At 54.5% G+C, this 23,537-nt stretch overlaps 1 protein-coding gene across 2 annotated transcripts in view; it reads right to left on the bottom strand.

The window, feature by feature from the left end:
• Positions 1 to 23,537, bottom strand: part of NTNG2 (netrin G2) — a 68,134-nt gene that overhangs the window by 37,324 nt on the left and 7,273 nt on the right. For both annotated transcript variants that reach the window (XM_044920633.1, XM_044920634.1), the window contains exon 2: positions 4,637 to 5,280. In XM_044920633.1, coding sequence (XP_044776568.1) covers positions 4,637 to 5,280 — 644 coding nt within the window. The remainder of the gene's footprint in view (positions 1 to 4,636; positions 5,281 to 23,537) is intronic.

Genomic DNA, 23,537 nt, shown 5'->3' with positions numbered 1-23,537 from the left:
TCCTGTATGATGCTGGCCGGGTTCGGGCCTTGCTGCACTTGACCACTTGGGGCGGAGGTGGGGGCTCCGTCTCTGCTCCAAGGACAGTAAAGGGATGATCACATTTCCTCCCAAATCCAGATGTCACCCCAGATTTGCTGCACAGTTAAAGCCCGCTAGCTGCTCTCCTGCTCTACACCTGAGTTTGTCCATATGTGGAAGGAGAAAATAGCTCTAGCCCCCTTCCTGCCTTCCAGGAACGGGAATGAATAGGAGGTAAGACCCCCCCTCTTCTCTCTATCCCAGACCCAGAGTGGGCAGGACTTGTCAGGGCCCGCAGGGAGGCAGGGAGGCAAGGCTGGTGGGGACAGAGGCCTCAAGGTGCTAACGCCTCTCTTCTTACCCCTGCTCTGTACCCATTCCTCATTCCACAGGCCCTGGACTTTCTCCAGCTGCTCTGCCCCCCTCCCCTGCTGTGGCCAGCTGCCTCTGCCCCCCTATCCCCCAATCTGAGTCTCCCTTGCAGGTGGAAATAGCTGACAGTAGTGGCAGGTTGGGAGAAACCACAGTACCAGAGACCTTTGGATTGGGAGAGAGGGTCAGTGAGATGGCCCTATATAGAGATGCCCTTGAGCTTGGACATGCCTGGGTTGGATCTTGGCTGTCTGGTGTTTAGTTTAGCTGTGTGATCTCCTTATATTCCCTGACCTCAGCCTCTGCGTCTGAAAACAGGAGGTAGAGGGGAGCGCTGTCTCTATAGGGAAAGGTGGGGATCAGGTCTGGCTTGCTCAATGCCATGTTCTTGGCTTGTGGGATCTTAGCAATTCAATAACCCACTGGGGAGTCAAATGACTATTAATTAAATAAGAAAATGCACATGAAGCCCTTAGCTCGGAGCTCAATGAGACTCAGTCAATGAGACTGTAGCAAATGCTCAGTATCAGCTACTATTGTTGGCAGGCTACAAAGGGAGGCACACGGGGCCATGAGACTCAGGGAATCCCAGAACGGGTTCAGTCTGAGATCCCAGAACCTGAGAGGCCCCGGGAGGTCCCCAGGTGCTCACTCAGGACATCATTGGGCGGTTCCTCCATATGCCTTTGCCGCCCTGTCTTGTCTCCTGGGCCTCTCTGACTCCCTAGCACTGCTGGGTTTTCCCACCCAGAATTTAAAAAGGAAAAGTGGAGGAAGTTGCAGCCCTTTGCTGAACCATCTAACCAGACCTAATTAATAGATAAGTCAAGCTGCTGCTTTCCTGCCAACCAGCCACCTGAAGAGTACTTACTTCATCTGTGAATTGATTGCCATACTTTGGCCACCACTAAGTCTAATCCCCGCCGCCCACTGGGGCTGGGTGCCAAGGGGAGCTGGGAGCTGCTGAGCAGGGGCCACCCTTCCATCTTGCCAGGGAGATGTGGTCTCCAGGCGCCCAGTCCTCAAGTTACAGGTGGGAAACTGAGGCCCGGAGAGGGGTGGAGAGGGGCAGGGCTGGGACCAGCTCACCTGGCCCCAGATCACCCAATGAGGTGGAAGGAGGGCCGTTGACCACACTCCTGAAGATGAGGGTCCCCCTGCAGGAGCCCAAGGCAGATGAGAAAGGCGGATGCAACCCCCAGAAGGTGTGGAGATCTGGTTCCAACCGCCACATGGTGCTAAGCTGGCTGGGACTGCAGAGTGAAGGAAGGGTCTTATACTAGCCACTGCATCCCCAGGGCAGGCAGAGGTCACCGAGAGGACCAGAGGTCCAAAACCTGGACGCAGATCAGAGAGCTCCATCCTCGACCCCCAGCTTCCACAACAGTGGCCACTTATCAGGTGGTTTCCAGAACATTCCTGATTTAACATACCCTGCCCCAAGCAGGGGAGGGTTAGAAGTCACAGGTGTCAGAAATACAGGCCCCTGCACGTGCACCTGTCAGCCTTGACTCTGAACCACCTCGTCAACCACTTGCCTTTGCCTTGGCCCCCCTGGAATACACAAGCAGAGTCCAAGTAAAATAAAAGGCAAACACGAGCTGAAAACAACAGCCCCACTCTGCAGGCTGGACCACAGTGATCTATCAGCACACAAGCTCCCAGCCTTTGCCCCGAACCCCTGATGCTCTTCCTGTGCCCGGACAGATTTCTTTCCAATGTCTCCCCAAGATGTAGAAATTACGCACACGGGTGTATTATACATTTTACAGAAGAGGGATTATACTAGACACACCATGCAACAAATTGCTTTTTCCTCTCATCAGTAATTCTATACTTGGGGTCTTTGGATCCTGCTGTGGAAAGACGCTCCTGGTGTATGTTGTCCCAGCAGGGTTCTTGGTGGGACCCCTGCCCACATGGCCTAAGCCATGTGCCCGATCCTGATTAGCCGGTTTAACTGTCACCACCATCCAATGAGAAGGGCGTGATTGTTATCATCCCCATTCCACAGGTGGGAAACTGGGGCACAGAAGGATCCTTGTCCGGGGTCTCACAGCCCGTGGACGGCAGTGCCGGGAATCCAACAAGGCTGTCTGGCTCCGGAACCGTGCTCCCAACCAGCCAGTGTTCTCAGACTAGGGCATGCATCAGAATCTCCAGACGGCTCGCTGGAACACTGATTGCTGGGCCCACCCCTGGAGGTTCTGATGCAGTAGGTCTGGCGTGGGGCCCGAGAACTGGCATTTCTAGGAAGTTTCCAAGCGCTGCTGATGCTGCCAGTCTGGGAGTCACACTAGGAGAGCATCACATGCTGCTGCCCCTTATCACTGACCGCTCGCTGACCCAGGGATGAGGCTTCCCTGAGCCTCTCCTGAGCGCAGACCAGGGTGTTAGGGAGCTGGCTCAGGGATAGAGTTCTTGCCCCTACAGACCGGCACATGATCTGTTGAAGGAACAAATGACCCAGATATCATGGAGTCACTTAATCATCCGCCATCTTTCCTGGGGATCTAAGGCCTAGTTTTTATCTACGATGGTCTTTTGCCTTCAGCCAAAGTGGCCTGGAAACATATTCTTCTCCAAAGCTGTGAGCAAAGGATGAACTCAGCATGTGTGGGTTGTCCACACCCTGCATTTGCCAAAGAAAAGTTTGGCCCTTGACTGGCTTCGGCGAGGTAATCTCTGAGCCATTGGAATGTCTTGCCTGGTAAGTGTCTTTGTTTACCTGGGGCCTTGGGACACATTAGTTTGGTTTACGGTGATGATATGATTTATGGCAGGGAGCCTCTAGGTCAAGGGATTGAAGACCAAGGTCAACCATACAGGCAGTCAGCCATGCCTACATGATCAATTCCCAAAAAACCCTTGGATACCAAGGCTTGGGCAAACTTCCCTAGCTGGGGCTATGCCACACATCATTGCTGGGAGGACTGAGTACTGTCTGCAGGACTGCACTGGGAGAGGACAAACAGAAGCTCGCACTTCGGTCTCCAGGAGCACACACATGGACCTTTGTCTGTTGCTAACTTTAATCTCTTTTCAGTGTAATAAACTGTAACTGAGAGCGTACTGTTTTGCTAGGTTCTGTCCTTCTAGAAAATCATGGAGCCTGAGGGTGGTCTTGGGGACCCCCAGACACAAGCATCAATTCACTGAGTTGCTGGATGGTTACAGAGCACCTCCTGAGCGCTCGGCTTTCACCCAAGCCCTGCCCACATTGCCCAGCTCCACTGGTCTCCTCTAGACCTTCCAGCCCTCCAGGCCCTCCAGAGGACATTTATCATCCATCATTCACCTCCCTCCATGGAAAAACCAGGTATCTTGTCTGTGCAGCCCTGGCCACCATAGGCAGCCCCTTTGATGTAATACAAGGTACCATCCCAGGTACCAGGTAATGTCCCAGAAACCAGGTCATATCCTGAGTATCAGCTAACATCCCAGGAACCAGGTAACATCCTGGGTACCAGGTAACATCTCGAGAACCAGGTAACATCCTGAGTACTAGCTAACATCCCAGGACCCAGGCGACATCCTGGGAACCAGATAACATCCTGAGTATCAGCTAACATCCCAGGACCTGGGCAACATCCCAGGACCCAGGCAGCATCCTGGGAACGAGGTAACATCCTGAATATCAGCTAACACCCCCGGACCCAGGTAACATCCCAGGAACCAGGTGACATCTCGGGAACCAGGTAACATCCTGAGTACTAGCTAACATCCCAGGACCTGGGCAACATCCCAGGACCCAGGCAACATCCTGGGAACCAGGTAACATCCTGAGTATCAGCTAACACCCCGGGACCCAGGTGACATCCCAGGACCCAGGCGACATCCTGGCAAACAGGTAACATTCTAAGTACTAGCTAACATCCCGGGACCCAGGTGACATCCTGGGAACCAGGTAACATCCCAGGAACCAGGTGACATCCTGGGAACCAGGTAACATCCTGAGTACTAGCTAACATCCCAGGAACTAGGTAACATCCCAGGAACCAGGTGACATCCTGGGAACCAGGTAACATCCTGAGTACTAGCTAACATCCCAGGAACCAGGTAAAATCCCAGAAAACAGGGAACATTCTGGGACCCGGGTAACATTCTGAGTACCAGCTAACATCCCGGGACCCAGGTGACATCCTGGGAACCAGGTAACATCCTGAGTACCAGCTAACATCCCGGGACCCAGGCGACATCCCAGGACCCAGGTAACGTCCCAGTGCCCCCCAGCAGGCCTTACCTGCCAATGACCTCGATGTTGGAGATGGCATAGAAGTACTTGTAGAGGTTCTCCCGCTGCACGTAGGTGCCCCCCAGCGCGGGGCGCAGCAGCCGCATGCGCAGGTCCGTGAGGGTGAAGAACTCCTTGAGGCCCTTGGCGCTCTCCAGCCGCGTGTAGAGGTTGCCCATGTTGCGCAGGTCGGGGCCAGCGAAGATGGCCAGGCGGTCCCGCACCTCGAAGCGCACGTGCTTCTCCTTCTTGGAGCCGGCCCAGCGCGAGTACTCCTCGGTGCACAGCACGCGGTGGGCGCCCGAGGACGACAGGTCGCGGGCGCGCCGCGCCACCATGCCGAAGGCCTCCATGCAGTCCTCCGCGTAGAACTGGTAGGGCTGCCACGTGCGCCCGTTGTCCAGGGACTTCTCCAGGACCATGACCGTGGGCCGGCCGTACTCGAAGGTCACCACCACGTCGTCCGTCAGCTCCACGCTCTTGTTCCACGAGAGGGTGATGTTGGCTTCCAGCGGGCTCGGGTAGCGGCTCCACGTGACGCTCTGCCAGTACGTGGCCAAGCCCTCATCCTCCTTGTCGAACATGAGCCGGGCCGGGTGGGCCAGGTCCGGGTTGGAGGCGTCACACTCGTTGCTGCACAGGTAGGGGTTCTCCTGCGGGAGGAGGAGAGGGAAGGGTGGGCGCTGACAGCTGGGGGGCGGGGCCGGGGCGGGGCCGGGGGCGGGGCCCGGGAGACTCCGCCCGGCCTGGCCCCGACTGCGCGCCCGCCCCGGGCGCCTGCCTGGAAGTGGCGGAGCACGTGCTCTGGGGTCTGGGCACCAGGAACCTCCGCTGGGCTGGTGATTTGTACCCATTTCCCCAAAGCACATGGAGGCATGCAAGTCTGTGGCTTCCCAAGAAAACGCACACTTGCCCCTACTCCAAATACAGACAATCAAGAAGGGCGGGTGTTAGTCACCTGCTCCCAAGGCCCCCATGGTTCCTCATGGCCTGCAGGTAAAGTCCCGCCTCTTTAATGCGACTCTTTGGTACTCTCCTTCCACCATACCTCCAGCCACTGTTCTCCTGGGGCCCGGCCGCCAGAGCACTCCTGCCCTCCACACCCAGCTTGTCTGCGCCTCTGAGCCTTCGCAGATCATATTCCCTCTCCTCCATGTGCCCTTCCACTCTCTGTCTGCCTTGAAAATTCCTACTCACATTCTTAACTCTTTAAACATCTCCTACACCAAGACGCCTTTCTGACCCTTTAAACCAATAGCATTGTAGCAACAGGAATGAGGTGGGAGAGGAAGTCGGAGTCTCCGCCCGCGATGTCTATCAGTTACAGACCTCCTCGTGTCACTTCTCCCATTTGCTCTCTCACTTCTGAACACAGAATGCGAGTATTAGCTCTGCGCTCGGGATGGAGGAAGCCGGGCTCGGGAAGGTGGGGGCCCTGGCCCAAGGCACCCACCAAGCGCCGGGAGCCACGCCTAGGCTTCTGCTGCAGAGCACGGCAGTCACGCCCGCCTCTGCCCCATGGCCCGTGTGCCCACCTCACGCGTAGTCTGGGCGCGCTGGGAGGATGCTGAGTGTCTACAGCCTCCTCTCACGGGGGTGCATCGTTGTGGCGAGTGGTTCCAGGGCCTTGGCACAGGCCTGGCGGGCTCAGTGGGGGATGGTGACTGCAGAAGGCAGAGCACAGCCCCCACTCGCACTCTCTCCCCCCACCCTGCCCCAAGAAGGCTGGCAGCCCACTCCCAGGCCCAGCGGGCACCCGCCGTGGCTCCCCTCCATGGCGGTTCAGATCCATTCCCCGTGTCTGTCCACTGCGTGAACTCACCCGGAGGCCTGGAAATGTCACCAGTGCCTGGTTGCCCGGGTTGGAGCACAGGGGAATTCTAGGGCAATGAAGCGATTCTGTGTGACACGGTTATGGTGGAGGCAGGACGCTGTGCTTTGGTCCAAACCCACCGAGCTGACAACACTGAGAGGGACCCCTGATGTAACTCTGGGCTCTGGTTCACAATGACTATCGATGTTGCTCATCAGCTGTAACACATGTACCAAGCCAGTGCAAATGTGAATAGCAGAGGGAAGTGTTCATGGGGAGGCAAGGCGGCATTGGGAACTCCCACCCCTGTGGGCTCAATTTTCTGTAAGCCTAAAACTGCTCTAAAACATAGTCTACTAAAAAAAAAAAAAAAAAAAAAAAAAAAAGCTGTCACGAAGAATCACAGCGCCCAGACCACTCACATCCCTTTGTGATGAATATTTCAGGTCTCTCGTTTGCTCAGAGACAAAACAGCTTGGATCTGAGTTAAAGTCTCTCACTCCAGAATGAGCCACTCTGCTCCCACAGGGGAGTGGGCGCGTTGCCTCCTGGGCGGCTGAGCTGATGCCCCTGCGGGCATTACCATGGTGGCCTCGGGCCGTGGCGGCTGATACCCTTTGTGAAGGACACATTCCCAGCCTGCGCAGGGGTCCTCGGTGCGCAGGCTGGCCCAGGGTTTTACTGAGGCAGGTTCCACAAAGCCCTCCTCGACCAAAATAGCTCTGTCCTTGGTCCCCTATGGTGCCACCCCCCACCAAACCTGGCCCAGGCCTGCTGATTCTCAGGACCCACAAACCTCGGGTGGGAAGGGGTTGACCGCCGAGTCCAACCCCTCGTTCAGCAGATGGGGAAACTGCTGGAGGCCCGGGACTAGGCAGGACTGGCCCAGGCCTCCTTGACAGTGGGTGGTGTTTGAGGATGAACCTGTTCCTGTCCCGGACAACCTCGGGGCTGTCCTGAAACTCTAGTGTCCTCACATGCAACATGGCAGGGAGAGGGTCTGACTCAGCTTGTGGGTCCCAGCTTCCTCCAGCTCCAGCGGAGTGACCCTGTGCCGTCGCCCCGAATGGGAAGGGCCTGAGAGGCCCCTGGGGATGGCTCAATGGCCTGCAGAGGCCAGGCCTGGTGACTAGAGGAAGCAAGCCTGCCCGTGGGGTGGGGGACAGCGTCTGCCCCAGTCCCTCTGCCGACAGCAGCAAAGGGCACTCAGTCCAGAGGCGGAATCAGCTCCGGTCATGGTCATGCCATTTGGGATGGAAATGTGCGAGAGCTCACACAGGGACACTGGGGGCAGGAGGACACAGTTTGCCCCTAGGCTGGCATCCCCACCCACCACCCAGCAATCTCCCCCTTCTCACCCCCCAGGTCCCCTTCCAATCCCCCGGCACCTTGTTAGGGACTAAATTGTGTCTCCCTCGAAATTCGTTATGTTGAAGCCCTAAACTTCAGGATGTGGGAATGTGACTGGTTGGAGAGAGGGCCTTTAAAGGGTGATTAAGTTAAAATGAGGCCCTCAGGGTGGGGCCTGATCCAACATGACTGGGGTCCCTGTAAAGAGAGGAAATCTGGATCCACAGAGAGACACCAGAGGCGAGTGCACCCAGCGGGAAACCATTGTGAAGAAGCAGGAGGAGGGCGGCCATCTGCCAGCCCCGGGGAGGGGGCCTCAGAGGAAACCAGACTCACCTTGGTCTTCAAGGGTCAAGCAAACTTGGATCTTAGACTTCTAGCCTCCAGAGCCGTGAACAAATAGATTTCTGTTGTTTACGCCACCTGGGCCCTAGCAAACGAATACATGCCTCATCCCAAAGCTGGGGGCGAGGGGAAGGTCAGGGGAGGAGGACGGGTTCAGAGGGGCAGGACTGAATTGCAAGTTTTTGATGATTTCCCCAGAAGCTCTGTCTGGAGCGTTCCTCCTCCAGCCTGGTTCCGAAGACACGGGTACTAGACAACGTGCTTCTTTGCCCACCTGGATAACTTCTATCAATCCAGCACCGAAGGCTGTGCCTTTTCCCTGGCTGCCTCATCCTCTCTCACCTCTGAGCTTGTGTTCCTGCAGCCACTCTCTCTCCTCAGCATTTTCAGAGCCCTCCCCCATGCACCTCCTCCAGGAAGCCCTCCTTGCCTGACTCAACATTTAAACCCAGTTCCTTTGTCATCCGTCATGTGACATCAGTGTGCTTATCTGGGACAATGTGGTAAAACCTCTGTATAGGGCCTGGACCTCAGTAGCCACTCACCAAATTATAGTTATGACTGTCATCATATTAATTAGTTATTAATATAATGACAATTGGATTACTATTAATAAATCTCATGTTGAATGCTGATATTATTCCTGCCAACCCCTGACTTCTGTGAATCACCCACACCTCACCTTTCCCCGGTCCTTCTTCATCCCCCTGCCCTACCTTCCCTCACCCTGCCTAGCCTCTTGGTGGTCCCCACCACAGGACGAGGGATCCTGCACAACTGTGCTGGCCTGTCTGTCACCACCAAGACTGACATGGCCAGCTCTGCCAGGGGACGGGGGCTCCAGCCCGGCTGCCGACACCACGCTGCCATAACCTGCAGGGCCCACTGGCCCCCCCAGCCCCCCTGGCCCGGGAAGCAGATGGTCAGAAACTAATGAATCAGCCTGTGTATTTACCAGCCCCGCGCCTGCTGCTGAGCGGGCTTAATCAACAGCGAGCACGATAAATAAATCCCAAGGCATCGCCAGCACAATTCTCTCCCTCTCGCTCCTATTTCTCTTCCTCTCTTCCACCGCCCTCCCGCCCCAAGATCTTGGAATTCCATTTAACCATTTCGGGGTGTGGGGTGTGTCTCCTGTTGAAGGCGCTGTCCACGCTGAACCAGCGGTCCTTCCCAAACACCATTTGCTCTCGCCCTCGCTTTCCTTCTGTTCTCCCCTGGCGAAGGTTCCCGAGGAGGAGCCTGGGGTTGGGAGCCCATTTTACCCCAAGTCCCCCTCCCCCAGTGCTGTGCCTCAATCTGACAGCTCATGACGGCAGGTGTGAGGGAGGGGCCGGGCTGGAGGGCAGGCGTCTGCCCGCCTTCTTGGTCTGCACATTTCCACCTGTCTCCATGAGATCAGACTAATACTCAAACACAATCCAAACAATACCTGGTGCCTAATACCTGGCCTAAAACCAGAAAGTTGGGGTGTTGGAGGCACACCTTTAACTTTTTAGGATGATACCGAAGCCAACATTTGATGTTATCATCGAAAGCAGTAATTACTTTTTAGACATTTCATGAATATTCCCCAAAAAGTAAATAAATAAAAATCATACCCCTGATTAAAAGGTTTGAAACTTTCTCCAAAGAAAAATGTAACACACAGCATTTTCCATGCAAACTCTGGGGATTCGTGGGGTCCTGTCTCCCCAGTTAGGAAACCGGCTTTGGGGTCTGAAAGTCCTGGGTTTAATCTCAGCTCTATCCCTTGAGGCTGTGTGACCTTGAGAATGTTGCTTTACCTCTCTGAATATGTAGTCTCTCATCCAACATCATGTGAAATAATGTGTACGAAATACCTAGAAAACATCTCCAAATGGTAGCAATAATTATTAAACAGCAGCTTCAAATACACTAGCTCAGGGGCTCTTCCAGCAACCGTCGATGGGAAGAAGGAAGGCTGAGGCCAACCAGCTCATTAACGGTAAAACCAGAACTTCACATAAGACACGGACAGCCTTGGGGACTGCGGGCTCAGACGTGCATAATGATCATGCCATTCATTGCGTGTGAACCGTGTGCCAGGGCTGGGCTGGGCACTTCGCACCCATTCCGAATGGCATCCTCCCAGCAACCCCGGGGTGGCCAGTGCTACAGACCGAGAAACCGAGTACATGCCAGCCCCCCACGTCACTTCCTCTGAACACAGAGGGGCCGAGCCTAGGAAATCTTGGGGAAACCGAGCCCGTCCTCTCTGTGCCTCTCCTATCTCTGCACACACACCAAGGCAAGTCACCTGAAAGATTAGGTTGTGGGGCTGATGGGGAGGGGTGAAGGCAGGGGTGCAGGGCAAGGGGAAGGCAGACAGCTAGGACAAAAGCACCAGAGAATGGGGTGGGAACAGACAGACCCACAGAGACACTGAGCAGGAGTCGCCTGGAAAGAACTATTCTATGGAGAAACCATTTCGTACCACGAATTTCAAGCCTTTCAATGGTCTCTTGAATGCTTTTGTTCTTATGTTATTTTCTGTGCAAAGGGTACAGCTGGGAGTCAGAGGCCAGGCTATAAACAGTGTAGACAAGCTTCAGGCAAAAAATATAATTGAGTGGGAAAGTCGACTGTTAGCAGGGACGCAGGAAACCGAGCCCAGGGGAAGGCAGGTTGTTCGGACCTCTGGGCCCCTACCAAGGACCCTGTGCAGGGGCAGCCCCCGGAGCCGTAACCAAGTCTCGAGAAGAGGAAAAAACAGCCCGTGCCGACCAGCCTTGCATTCTAACCTGTGTCGAGATGAGATTTCAGTTGCTGGACTCCGATGGGGCGGGGTTTGGGAATGTGGCCAGAACACGGTGGGAAGGGCTCTGTGATCTGTAGCTGGACGAGTGGGGACAGCCCTTCCCCCAGGCTCCGCCCCAGCCACACACGAGTCTCTCCACTTCCCCAGGTTGAGTCTCAACTTCTCCACTGGAGGGGAGGCGCCATGAGGGCAGCGGCCTCATCCTCCTCCTTCCTCACGGCAGCCAAGGCCCTGGCACTCCTCGGGGATCCTTGGGAAAACTTGGTGGAGAGGATGGAATCCAGCGAGGGGTGAGCAGCCTGACTCCTCGGGGCCCTCCTGAGGATTACAGCAGGTGCCGCATGGCAAGCACCTTGTGCAGCCCCAGCTCACCAATGATGGATGGAGGGACAGCATCTGGGCTGTCACCAGCCCCGCGGTTCGAGCCCGCAGCAAGGTCCACACCCTGCACGTGCCCTGGCCTGGAAGATGGGGTCTTTCAACTTACACTCTATAAATGAGGAAAGGCTGAGCAACGTCTCAAGGTCACGCTGCTTCCCAGCGGCCGAGGTGGGACAAGAAGCCAAGGGAGTTGGGCTCGGAGACAAGTCAGGAAACTATGCCCTTCACCCAAAAGGGAAGGACACGGCCGCCCCCAGACCTGGGCCGCTCCCTCGAGATTCAGGTTCCACCGGGAGGCAGACAGCCCATCGCTCTTCCACCCAGGCATGTGGGCAGGCCCAGGGAACAGTTTAGCAGCTGACAGATTTTTTTGAACCTGTCTGCCGAGTTGCCAACTGAACTGTCTCATGCTCAACCCGTCAACGTCAGCGCGGCTGGAGGCATCCGCCTGTAGCAGGAGGCCAAGGGGAGCCCTAGGGAGGGGTGGTGAGGGGCGCCAAGAGGGAGGGACGTGGGGCAGGGGGTTCCGAGGGTCAGGCCAGGCAACACCAGCTCCCTCTTGCAGAACAGGACTTAGGGAGGAGCAAATGTGGGGGAAGCCAATGGGCAGCTGAGCTAGCCCCACCCTCCACCTTGCATGATGCTTCTAGAACTCTGGGGGAAACTCTTACACACCTGGGGCAGGTGTGTAAGTCAATAATAACTTCCCTGACCCACGGAGCTGGGATTTAGGAGACTGTTCTTAACCCCATGTATGACCTTGGGTGGGGCCTTGCCCTATCTGTGCCTCAGTTTCCCCATTCATGAAATGATTGAGCTCTGACACTGACCTCCCTAGGTCCACGTTCCTCAGTTCCCCACACCATTTGGCATCCCCAACTCTACTCCAGGGAGAAAGCCGGGGTGCCAGGGGAATTCTCCCTAACAAATTATTTCCTATTTATTGGTAAGAGAAGTTGCAACGGGCATAAATTATTAACAAAGCAGAAATGAGATTCTGTTGGGAACAGATTTTAATTCTAGCTGCCCTGCCGGTCTCTAACCATCCCACCACCCCCCTACGACTCCCCCCCCGTCCCCCTCCCTCCCTGTCCTCTCCTCCGGTGATTCCACTGACCCCTGTCCCTGTTGCTCTCCCCTCTTTAACTCCCTCCACCTGCAAGCTTCTCTCCCTTTCCCTTTCAGGTTTCTGTTTGAGCTGAAGCCTGGACCGCAGCAAGGTCACCCCTCCCTGCTCGTGAATCAGTGGAAACCAACCCCCCCGCAATGGCATTTCAGGGCTGGAGCTGCAGCTGGCCAGGGAGGCTTCTCTTGTTGGGGTGGGTTTTGTTGTTGTTGTTGTTTTGGTTTTTTGTTAGAGCTGTTTCTTCCCAGCCCAGCCACTACTTATAGGTAAGGCCAGGGGCCTGGACAAGGGACCTTCCCTGGACTCATCCATCCGGACAATGAGCATCCGGAGGCCACAGCGACAGCCACCACTCCCCACCGGCTCACCCCCAGACCTTGACTCTGAACCAGCCACAGTGGGCATCTCCTGGGCAAAAGTCCACCTCAGACCCTTCGAACCTGTCCTGGCTTCAGGTCTTCAGCTGCCCAGAGCACCTCTCCACTGCCCCAGTTCCCCAAATTGTTTGGGAGGAAAGGGAGGCCTTTCACTTCAACCCTGCCCACAATTTACCTCCTTCCAGAACCTTCCATGACTGGGGCTGGACTCTAGGCCAGCAGGGACCAGGTCTTGCCCACCCTTGCCCCATACCCTCAATGACTGTTTGCACGAAGTGGAATTTGCTAAACATTCCCACCCCCAGCAACTGGATCCCCTGAGAGTGTTCGCAAGGGGCACTTTCTCGCTGGCCTCACTCAATCTTCCTGCCCTGGTGCGGCTCAGAGAGGGTAAGCGACCTGCCCAGCACCACCCAGCTAGGACTGTGTGGTTAACTGACTCCTGAGAGATGTGGGAGCAGCCTCCAGCAGGGATGCCAGCTCCGCAGTCCTGTACCCCACCTCTGGCTTCCCCTCCAGACACAGCCAGTAAGACTTTCTGCTGACCCGAGGCTGTCAGGCTGCCCTGGAGGACTGTCCAGGAGAGGGTCAGCTGGGAAGCCACGGTCAGAGGGGCAGGGATGCAAATGCCAAACGCTGCCCTCCAGGATCGCAGACCCAGAAGGGCCAGTTTCCTCCCTCAGCTGAACAGCCAGAGGGGATGGGCGGCGTCTTGGCAGAGCTCTGGTTGGCTACACAAGAGTTCATCTCTACAGGAACTTAACATTTTATAGTAGTCTTCCCCCTTTATGCACAAGGGATACTTTCCAACGCCCCCAGGGGATGCCTGAAACCAAGTCCTATATATACCGTTTTTTTCCTATATGTACATACCTATGATAAAGTTTAATTTATAAATTAGGCACCGTAAGAGGTTAACGATGATGACTCATAAAATAGAACTATCATAGCCAAATACTGTAATGAAAGTGCCGTGAACGTGGTCTCCCTCTCTCCACCTACCTTCCTGTGCTGCACTCACCCCTCGTGTGACGTGAGATAGTAAAATGCCCGTGTGTTGGGATGGAGTGAGGGCGTGACATGGGCATGGGGCGAAGCCGTAGGCTGCTATTGACCTTCTCACGACATGCCAGGAGGATCATCTACTTCCAGACCTCGACTGACTGTGGGTAACTGAAACCATGGGGGTGGGGGGTAACGGCTGCACTGTTTAAAAAAACATTAGAAAAAACGATACATTCTGTTTTGCCCTGGGCATGTGTGGATTCTTCCCACAGCCAGAATTCTAGGAATGTTTGAAGTGGGAAGTTCTATCCCAGCTGAAGAGAGCCTGGGCTGGTCTGTGTGGCCCACCCCCCAAGGGAGACTTCTGCACCCCAGCCCCTCACCTGGCAGCACATAACTGACCAGACACACGTAGGCGTCTGTCTCAGACAAGGAATGGCTCCCCTGCCATTTGCACACCCCCAGTGACAGGGAACTCATTACCATAAACAGAAAGGCCAAACTAGACTGCTCTCTCCCTAGAAAGTTTGGCAATATATTTTGGCTCACCCTCCATGTATTTTCTTTGCTCCAAGCCCCCTTTCTTTTACGTGTTGGTCCTGTTTCCTCTGGTTTTGCTGTAAACATTTTCTAATTGATTTGAAAAAGAACTGAGAGAAGCCAGATTCGCCCAAGCTCTCCTCCTCCCCCATGTCAGGAGCTCAAACCCTTCCCCACCAGGGCCAGCGGAAGGCTCAGCCGCTCCTCCTCGCCCCCTCCTGCGCAGAGATGAAACCTGTTCCGCCTAGGACTGCCTGCCTGGCAACTGCCGGGCTGCTCTCTGCTCTCCCCTCCGGCGTACCCCACTCCCCACCCGCGGCCCGCCACCCAAACAGCCCGACACTTGCATTTAATACCTCTTTAAAAAGTAAAGAAAAGTAAAGAAGGGGGATGGGAGGACGAAAGAAAGAAGGAGAGAGAGAAAGGGGGAGAGAGAGAGAGAGAGAGACTGGGCAGGGTGGGGGCAGGGTGCAGGGAGGAAGAAAAGCTGCATCTAGAGAAGCCCAGTAAAGTGCATTATTGATTCAGGACTCAGAAAATGCTTAGAGAGTAGGAAAAACGTTCTGCTCTTTAAAAGCTTGTGCAAAGCCTAAGCTAGACACATGCAGCCTTCCCAAAGAGGGCCTGCTCTGCTGACATGAATATTTTATCACGGAGGAAAAAAAAATTGGCATAGAGGATTTAAATGCTGGGGTGCGGGTGGAGGGCAGGGCGTCCAGTGGCCCCCTCCTCCTCTCAGCAGCCCTAGGCTTCCCTGCTGAAGAGCAGAACAGTGGGGCCATGGTGGTCCCTAAAGAGGTCCGGGGCTGGGGGGAGGGCAGAGCACCCATTGAAAGGGGAGGGTCCAAGAGGAGTGAGGTTGAAGCCTGATCCTGCAGCCCCTCCCCTAACCTTTGTCCTGCCCGCCCCCACCCCCCACTAGATGCTCTTTATAAACCACCAGTAACACCTGCACTTTCAGCTCCCCTGCTGAGCCCCAGAGGCTGCCCCTTCTGAGAGATAAAGTCCAAACCCAAACTGCCCCCCACCTGCCCATGCCCCTCCCTGCCTTGTTTCTATTTTTCTTTCTTCAGCTTCCACATTGAGTATTTTTATTGGCACCAGACATTGAGATCCTGATTTTTCCTGCTAAATTTCATTTTCTCTATCCATGACAATCCTGTGAGCTAAGGCACAACTCCGAATTTTGTTTTTCCGATGATGAACGGGGGCAAGGATAGTTAGGCAACGCGGCCAATGTCACTTTGGTGAGCAAAAGGCAGAACTGGGGTTAGAAGCTGCAAATTAGGTGCTCGGTGGGCAGCCTAGCATGCTACCCTGCCTCTCATTATATCAGCATTCCCTGGTTTAGGGGCAATGGAAGGGATTTTCACACCATAGATGTCTTTACAAACTATTTTATGATCCCATTGAAGTCATTTTCCTGCCTTGTTAGACATCTCGAGTCTGCTTCCTCTCTTGATGCCCCTGCCCCGCCTGGGGCTTTCAGGATGGGGCAGCCCCCATCTGGAGCTCCTCCCCTCCACCCACCCCATGCAATGTCTGCTTGGCCATCTGTTCCTGACCACTGCCACCTCACCCTGCCGCCCCAGAGATGAGCACTCAGTCAGTTTTCCTTAGCAACTTCTGGGGTTAATGTGTGCTCCCCAAAGGTGGAGCCGGGTACCTGCAAGGAGCTTAATTAAGGTTTGCAGAGTGACTCCCCCTCCTCGGCAGGTCCCCTGTCTGGGTCCCCCAAACTCGATAGGAAGCCTTGGGAGTGCACACAGCACCCAGACGGATGGGGACGCATGGCGACGGCCTGTGCCAACAGCCACAAGCCGAGATGGTCAAGGGTTTCTCCCTTCTGGTCTCCAAGGAGTTAAGAAGTGGTGGGGCAGAGGAGAGAGGAAGGACTCCTGGGCCTTCTCCACCTGGACACAGCTGGGCATACCCCTGGACAGGTGCACCACTCTGTGCAGGAATCCTTTGGTGGGGGTGGGAGTGGCAGGGCTGAGCCCGCAAGGTTTCATTCATCTACTTATTCACTTCTTCATCCACTATTTCTGAAGGTCCTCTGTGTGCAAAGTAGTTGTGGGGAAGCAGCATCAGACCTGGCTGCTCATCAGAATTCCTGGAAGGGGAGGGTATGCAAATATTCCCCGGCCCTAAGGCCAGAGATTCTGCTCCGGATTGAAAGCAAACCAGCCAACCAACCAAACCTGGCTGCAGGGACTCAGATGCCCGGCCAGGTTTGGGAGCCTGGTACAGTTGATCCAAAGAAGGGCACCGATTCTATGACATGAGCCCCGCTATCACCATCACCCCCACAGGTGAGGAGGGACCTGAGGCCCCCAGAGGCCAGGCACTGACTTAAGGTCACACTTCCGGTCACCCGGGCACTTTGACCCCTTACGAGAGCATTGAGCCCTCTGCGGTGACCCCAGAAAAGCCACCCATGGCTTGGTCCCCACAAATGGCCCAGATGACAAGCCTGGATGGGAACTGGCTGGGATGGTCAGGAAGCCTTCCTCGGGGAGGTGGGATTTCAGAAGGGCAGGCCGGCAAGATGGGTGGGCGAGGTATGAACAGGTTTAGGAGGATTTAACCGGGCTGTGAGAGGAGTGCCCTACGCAACAAGGCCAAATGAAGGCCAGACTGGTTGTGCAGAATTTGCACAGGGAGAGATGCAGGGAGAGATGAGTTAATGCAGTTGGCAGGGCAGGGGCCTGGTGGGGAGCGTGGGGGATAAGGGCAAAGGGGCGGCCTGGAGCCAGCAGCCGTCTTGACATTTAGCAGCTGCTGGAAGGCCCTGACTCTGGCCAGCCAGCCTTCCTCCAGGAAGATGGGTTAAGAACCTGGGAACAGGGGCGCCTGGGTGGCTCAGTTGGTTAAGCGACTGCCTTCGGCTCAGGTCATGATCCTGGAGTCCCGGGATCGAGTCCCGCATCGGGCTCCCTGCTCGGCGGGGAGTCTGCTTCTCCCTCTGACCCTCCCCCCTCTCATGTTCTCTCTCTCTATCTCATTCTCTCTCTCAAATAAATAAATAAAATCTTAAAAAAAAAAAAAAAAAGAACCTGGGAACAAAGGGTGAGGGACACGGAGGGGAGAGTTGGCTTGGCCCACCCCCCCACCCCACACCCAAGGCTGGAGCAAGGACGGCATGCCTGTGGCTCAGGTACGAGGACCGGTTCTGAGAACGAACTCTCTCCCCTCTCCCTGGCCTTTGAATTTAAAAGATGGCAAGACACTTCAGGCTGGAAGGGATCCAGTGCAGTCCGAGGAAAGGCTGCAATGGTGGTTCTCACACTCGGCTGGGCCCGGGAGCACCTGGGGAGCTTGGCTGAGCCCCAGTGCCCAGGCGCGCCCCAGAGACGGTGTGGTGGCCGGCGGGGCGGGGAGCGCACAGTTTCTACCTTGCAGCCTGCTGAGAGCCGGGGCCCTGGCAGACCCCCGAGTCTGCACAGCTCCTAGCCCCTGCCTTTTCCACTCCCTGATTCCCAGCTGCCCACCTGGGTTCAGAGCCTTCCAGAAGGTCGCCCAGGGGTGAGGAGATAGGACGGATGGAGGAGACAGGCACAAAGTCGGAACCCCCTTCCCCGATGTGGAGGTACCGCTTACAGTGGTTCTCAGGTTAGCCTCGTCTGGGGGCACCCGGGACCGGCTGCATCACACCCTCGGGGTAGGTCCCGGCTCTCAGGCCGGTTCAGCTGCCCAGGAGGTTCCAGTGTGCAGCCAAGGTTGGGGCCAGTGTCCCGAGGACCCTGCCGTGGGACAATTCTGCATCTGGGAGTGGCACCTGGCCCCCCCACCCCTCCTTCCTACCCCTCCCCTCTCTGTGCCTGTCCCCCAGGCCGAGAGGCTGCCAGACATTTGGGGAACCCAGGTGGGAAGGGGCGGGCTGCCCGTGCCAGGCAGACAGGCCCGGTGGAAGGCAGCCGCCACGCTCCCCCTCCCCACAGCTCCCTCCCCCCTCTATTTTTAGGTCCATTACTGTCCATTGTTGGGTGTATTTCTTTTCCCACTCCTTCCCCAGAAAAACTGCTCGGCTTCCTCCAGGCAAAGCCATCTCGCCTTCCCCAGAGCTGGTGCGTGGGAGCGTGCCCGCTGCCAAATAGACATGATATAAGTGAATTATCAAATAAGTGGATTAGCAGACTCCGCCATGTCTCAAAGGGGGGGGGCTGGTAACCGCCACCATCACTCACTGCTCCCCAGCCCTCCTTCCTCAGGTTGACAGGGTGTGCTGGGCGGGGGAGAGGCTGACAGGGATGCTCACCCAACGCAGAGGGCCACAGGCACGCACGTGTGCACACACACACAGATGACAACCAACTCAATCCTTCAGGCACTTTCTAAGCTACTCAGAGTGCCTCACATCAGCTGTAAGCGGCCTGGTTAGCAGCTAAGTGCTGGGGCCAGGCAGCCCAAGGTAGAGGTGCCACGCTCCTCTATTTCAATGCTGTGTGACTTTGGGAAAGTGCCTTAACCTCTCTGAACCTCGGGTTCCTTGTATTCAAGGTATAAATATAGGATCTACCAGAAGTCTTCTGTGAGGGTTCAATGAGCTTGTTTAGGTCGAGTGCTTGGTATACAGGAGGCGCTCAATAAATATAAGCTATTGGTCCTCTGAGGAGAAAGAGGTAAAATCAAGAAAATCCTCAGATAATAGGACCATTCAGTTACAAGAAGACAAACACTGATTTTTCTGAGTGTAAGGGCCCCCAGAGGGACCATAGGGGTCCATGGGTGGACTCAGGGTGGTCTGGGAAGCCCCACGTGTTTGCAACCGTGTGTGTGTGTGTGTGTGTGTGTGTGTGTGTGTGTGTGTTGTTCCTGAAAGAGCACCACGAATCCCCAAAGGCAGGAGCCCCTGCTCTGGGGTTTTGCTGCTGAGGTATGGGTTGTTCTCCGGCTTTGCTTGTCTCCTCTGGGTCCTCCTGGGTGCCTGGGACATTACTGGTTTTTTCCCTATCTCTCCCTCTCCCTTCCCCTCTCTGACTCCCTCTCCAAGTTTAAAAGTCCCAAAGGCTAGAAACAGAACCAGGGGAGGCAGTGGGGTTCTGAGGGTGAGCATGCAGGCAGGAAATCTCTACTCGAGACTTGCCTTGAGGTCACCCAGCTCCCGGAAGCCAGTCCAGTGGGGAGTCCAGGCCCCGAGAGCCCAGAACCAGCCCAGTGCCTGCCCCAGAGCTGTCGGTGAGGGTTTTAGATGGCCTGGAGCGGGGACAGGGACAGGGACAGTGTGCCCTTTGGCCAGCTGGCTTCTCCTTCTACTGTCACCTGCCTTTGGCTGTCTCTTGATTCCCAGAGGGAGGGGACACCCCAAGAACCCCAAAAGGGCACCACCATCCATGTGGGCTGGAGCAGAAGGAGGGAGCTTGAGTGTTACGCACAGGCTGCATCTCCCACTGGCCTCCTTCTCACCTTTGCCCAGTAAGAGACTCCGTTACGACCAAGGGGAAATATCCTGGTCGTGTTTCATTTCTTTTTATTTCCCTGGTCGACACTTGGAGTCAAGTGGACAAATGACACGGCAGAAGGAGGGAACTGGAATGAGGCACTGAGGGGTCCAAATGGTCCCACAGCACCCCGGGCAAATGGCTGGGGGACAAGGATGCCAGATTGTTGATGATGGGCTGAGTCCCTTTATGGGGCGGGGGGAGCAGCTCTAGAGTGTCCCCAGGTTTAGGTGTGGAGGGCAGATCAGACGTGCAAAATTTCTGCAGGGAGAGATAGGTTGCATTTCTCTAAAGGAGTTGACCCCTGCACAGCCACACCTTGAGATCCTGGGGCCCCTTCCTGTCCACCTCTCCTGGTGCCGCCACAACTTGGAGCGCTGCCGCTTGCGGGCAGGCTGGGATGGGGACCTTGGCGCCCTCTGGGCCATGGAGAGCCAGCTCGAGCGCAGCCCCATCACCAGGGGCTCACCCAAGGGGGCCAGAAAGCAAATGTTGTAACCTTACGTCACATCTACACTGAAGGGGCAGCCCAGGCACCCCACTGGCGGCAGGTGGCTTTCAGGCAGGCATCCCACATCCCCCACCAAATGCCATCATGTGAGGTCAAATCCCGGGCACAAATGCATAGACAGAGACCTGGTGTGGAATGCCTCATGTCCCCAGGGCTCCAGTCCCCTCTTTCAGGAGAGCCCAGGACCTACAGTCGAGACTCTTGGGTCTGCCGTCCCTCCCTAGGGGCCCAAGGAAGTCACTCCATCCTGTGGGGCCTCAGTTTTCCCTCATGTTCACAGGAGCCCTAGGACTGCCTGGGGGTGGGGGGCTCAGGGTCCCGGGTCGGGGGCAGAGGGACACCAGCAGCCCGATCCAAGGAGCCCTCTTTCCCCTGAACCATTAGTCCCATGGGAATAGGTGGCATGAGGTACTTCATAGGTATTGAGTTTCCTCTAATCTCTAAGACCCCTTCCAAACTGCACTCCCTACTTGAGACGAAGGATAATTAGCAGCCCATGTCTGTGGTGGGACAAAATGAGACCCAGGCTCCGGGGCCCTGCTGAGCAGGTCAGGGAGGGGGCGCAGCGGGAGCTGGAGAGGAGACACTCCGAGACCGGAGAAAGTCACAGGTTGGGCACCCCTCCCCAGTTACCCTCCTCTGAGCATCAAAGCTAACATCTCAGCCTAAAAGCTAGGTCAGGAAAAAAGGAGACACGGAGGAGGAAAAGAGGGAGGGGAGAGAAAGGGAGAGAGAGGGCGTGAGCATTTGGGCTCCCCCTCCTCAGGCTTCACCACGGCATCACATTAAATGCCTGTGATCTGAGTTCAAGCCCAGACTCTCCACTTAGCCCTGGGGCCCAGCTTCCTCATCTGTAAAATGGGGAAAGTAGTTTTTACCCTGTAGGGTATTTGGGAGAGCCCAAGGAGACACTGTGCACGGGATGCTCAGTGTTTCCAGGGAAAAGATGGAGAGCCCAGACGTCAACCCTCCATCGACGGTCAGTGGATTGTCCGCGAGGATGACAAGAACATTTAATGGAGAAAGAAAAGTCTCGCCAACAAATGGTGCTGGGAGAACTAGCTATCCTCGTGCAAAAGAAGGAAGCCGGATGCTTATTGTACACCATATACCAAAATGGATCAAAGATCTAGACACGAGAGCAAAAACTACAAAAGTCTTAGAAGAACACATGGGGGTAAACATTCACGACCTTGGATTTAGCAATGGTTTCTCTGATATGACATCCAAAGCACGAGCAACAAAAGGAAAAAAAATAGATCAATTAGATTTCACTAAAATAAAAAAAAAATGTTGTGCATTAAAGGACACAATCAAGAGAGTGAAAAGACTAACCGTCGAGTGGGGGAAATATTTGCAATCGTATATCTGATAAGGATCTAGCACCTAGCATACATAAAGGACATGTACAAATCAACAACAAAAAGACAACCCCGTGAAAAAAATGGGCAAAAGACATGAATACATATTTCTCCGCAGAAGATACACAAGTGGTCAATAAGCCCAGGATGCCCAGCATCATTAGTCACTAGAGAAAGACAAATCAGAACCATATGAGATGTCTCTTCACACGCACTAGGTTGGCCATAATAATAAAAAACAAAAATGGGAAATACGCAGTGCTGGTGAGGATGTGGAGAAATTGGAACTGTGTCCCGTGCTGGGGGGAATGGAAAGTGGTCTGGCTGATGTGAACAACAGTTTGGCGGTTCCTCAAAAACTTAAATATGGAATTACCATACGACCCAGCAATTCCACTCCTAGGTATATGTCGCAGAGCAATGTCCACACAAAAAGTGTACACAAATGGACACAGCAGCATATCCGTAACAGCCCCAAAGTAAAAGCAACCCAGATGTCCATCAACTGGTGCACGAATGCATAAAATGTGGTCTATCCATACAACGGAATCTTATTCAGCCTTAAAAATGGAACGAAGTACTGACAACTGCCCCAACATGACAAACCTCGAGAACGTACTGCTAAGTGAAAGAAGCCAGGCACAAAAAGTCACATGTCGTATGATTCCATTTGCAGGAAGGGTCGAGGATAGGCAAATCCATAGAGACAGGAAGCTGACTAGTGGTCCCCAGGGCCTGGGGAGTGAGAGCTAATGGAGACGGGGATTTCCTTTTGGGGTAATTAAAAATGTCTCAGAACTACATAGAAGCGGTGGTCACACAACAATTTGAGTGTACTAAATGCTATGAAACTGTATCCTTAAAAACAGTTAAAAAGGCAAATTTTATGGTCTATGTATTTTACTGCAATAAGAAATGTTAATGGTTCATTTCATGCCATGTGAATTTCACCTCAATTTTATTTTATTTTTTTTAATTTTTAAAGATTTTATTTATTTATTTGACAGAGAGATAGCGAGAGCAGGAACACAAGCAGGGGGAGTGGGAGAGGGAGAAGCAGGCTTCCCGCCGAGCAGGGAGCCCGATGCAGGGCTCGATCCCAGGACCCTGGGATCATGACCTGAGCCGAAGGCAGACGCTTAACGGCTGAGCCACCCAGGTACCCTCACCTCAATTTTAAAAGAGTTTTAAATTCTTTTAAAAATGGCCTCATCAAAGAAAAAAAAAAAACCTTTAACCGTGTGCAGTGATGGATGTTAACTAAGTTTATTGTGGTGATCATTTTGTAGTATCTACATATATAAAATTGTTATGTTGTACACCTAAAACGAATACAGTGTTATACATTAATTACATCTCAATTAAAAAAAAGAATTTAGAAAACCAGAGGGAAATTATGTGATGTACTGTTATATTTTTAGTGCTTAGCTTTATTTTTCTTTGTTTTGATTTTCGTTTGTGAGAATACTACAATAAAGGAGTTTGAACTTGAAAAAAAAATGTCTAGCGCTGTGCTCAGCACTCAGAACCCCTCTATCTGCGCTGGGATCCCCCATTTTGTTTGTCTGTGACCAAAGCTGAACCCTAGCCTAGATTTCTCCAAACTCCCAGAATCTACTTGGCCATCCTCCAGGAGCGCTGGTGAATCTACGCACACCGCATCTTGGCACAGTGGGGGAAACTGAGGCTAAGGGGCTTGACCTGGTATACCAGCAGCAAGGAGACTTTGCCAGAACCTGGTACCGCCCGGCTCCCCACCTGTGCTCGTTCTGCTCTCACATGCTGCCCTTCCCCCTCCCGCCAGCAGTTGGTGTGTGCTCAGGGAATTAGAAACACATTTTCATATATTTAAGCAAATCTGCTGCTGAAGAAAAACAG

The sequence above is a fragment of the Neomonachus schauinslandi genome, chromosome 13 (assembly GCF_002201575.2).
Source record: "Neomonachus schauinslandi chromosome 13, ASM220157v2, whole genome shotgun sequence".
NCBI lineage: Eukaryota > Metazoa > Chordata > Mammalia > Carnivora > Phocidae > Neomonachus > Neomonachus schauinslandi.
The sequence above is the reverse complement of the archived record's forward strand: the minus strand, read 5'-3'. Positions and strand labels throughout refer to the sequence as shown.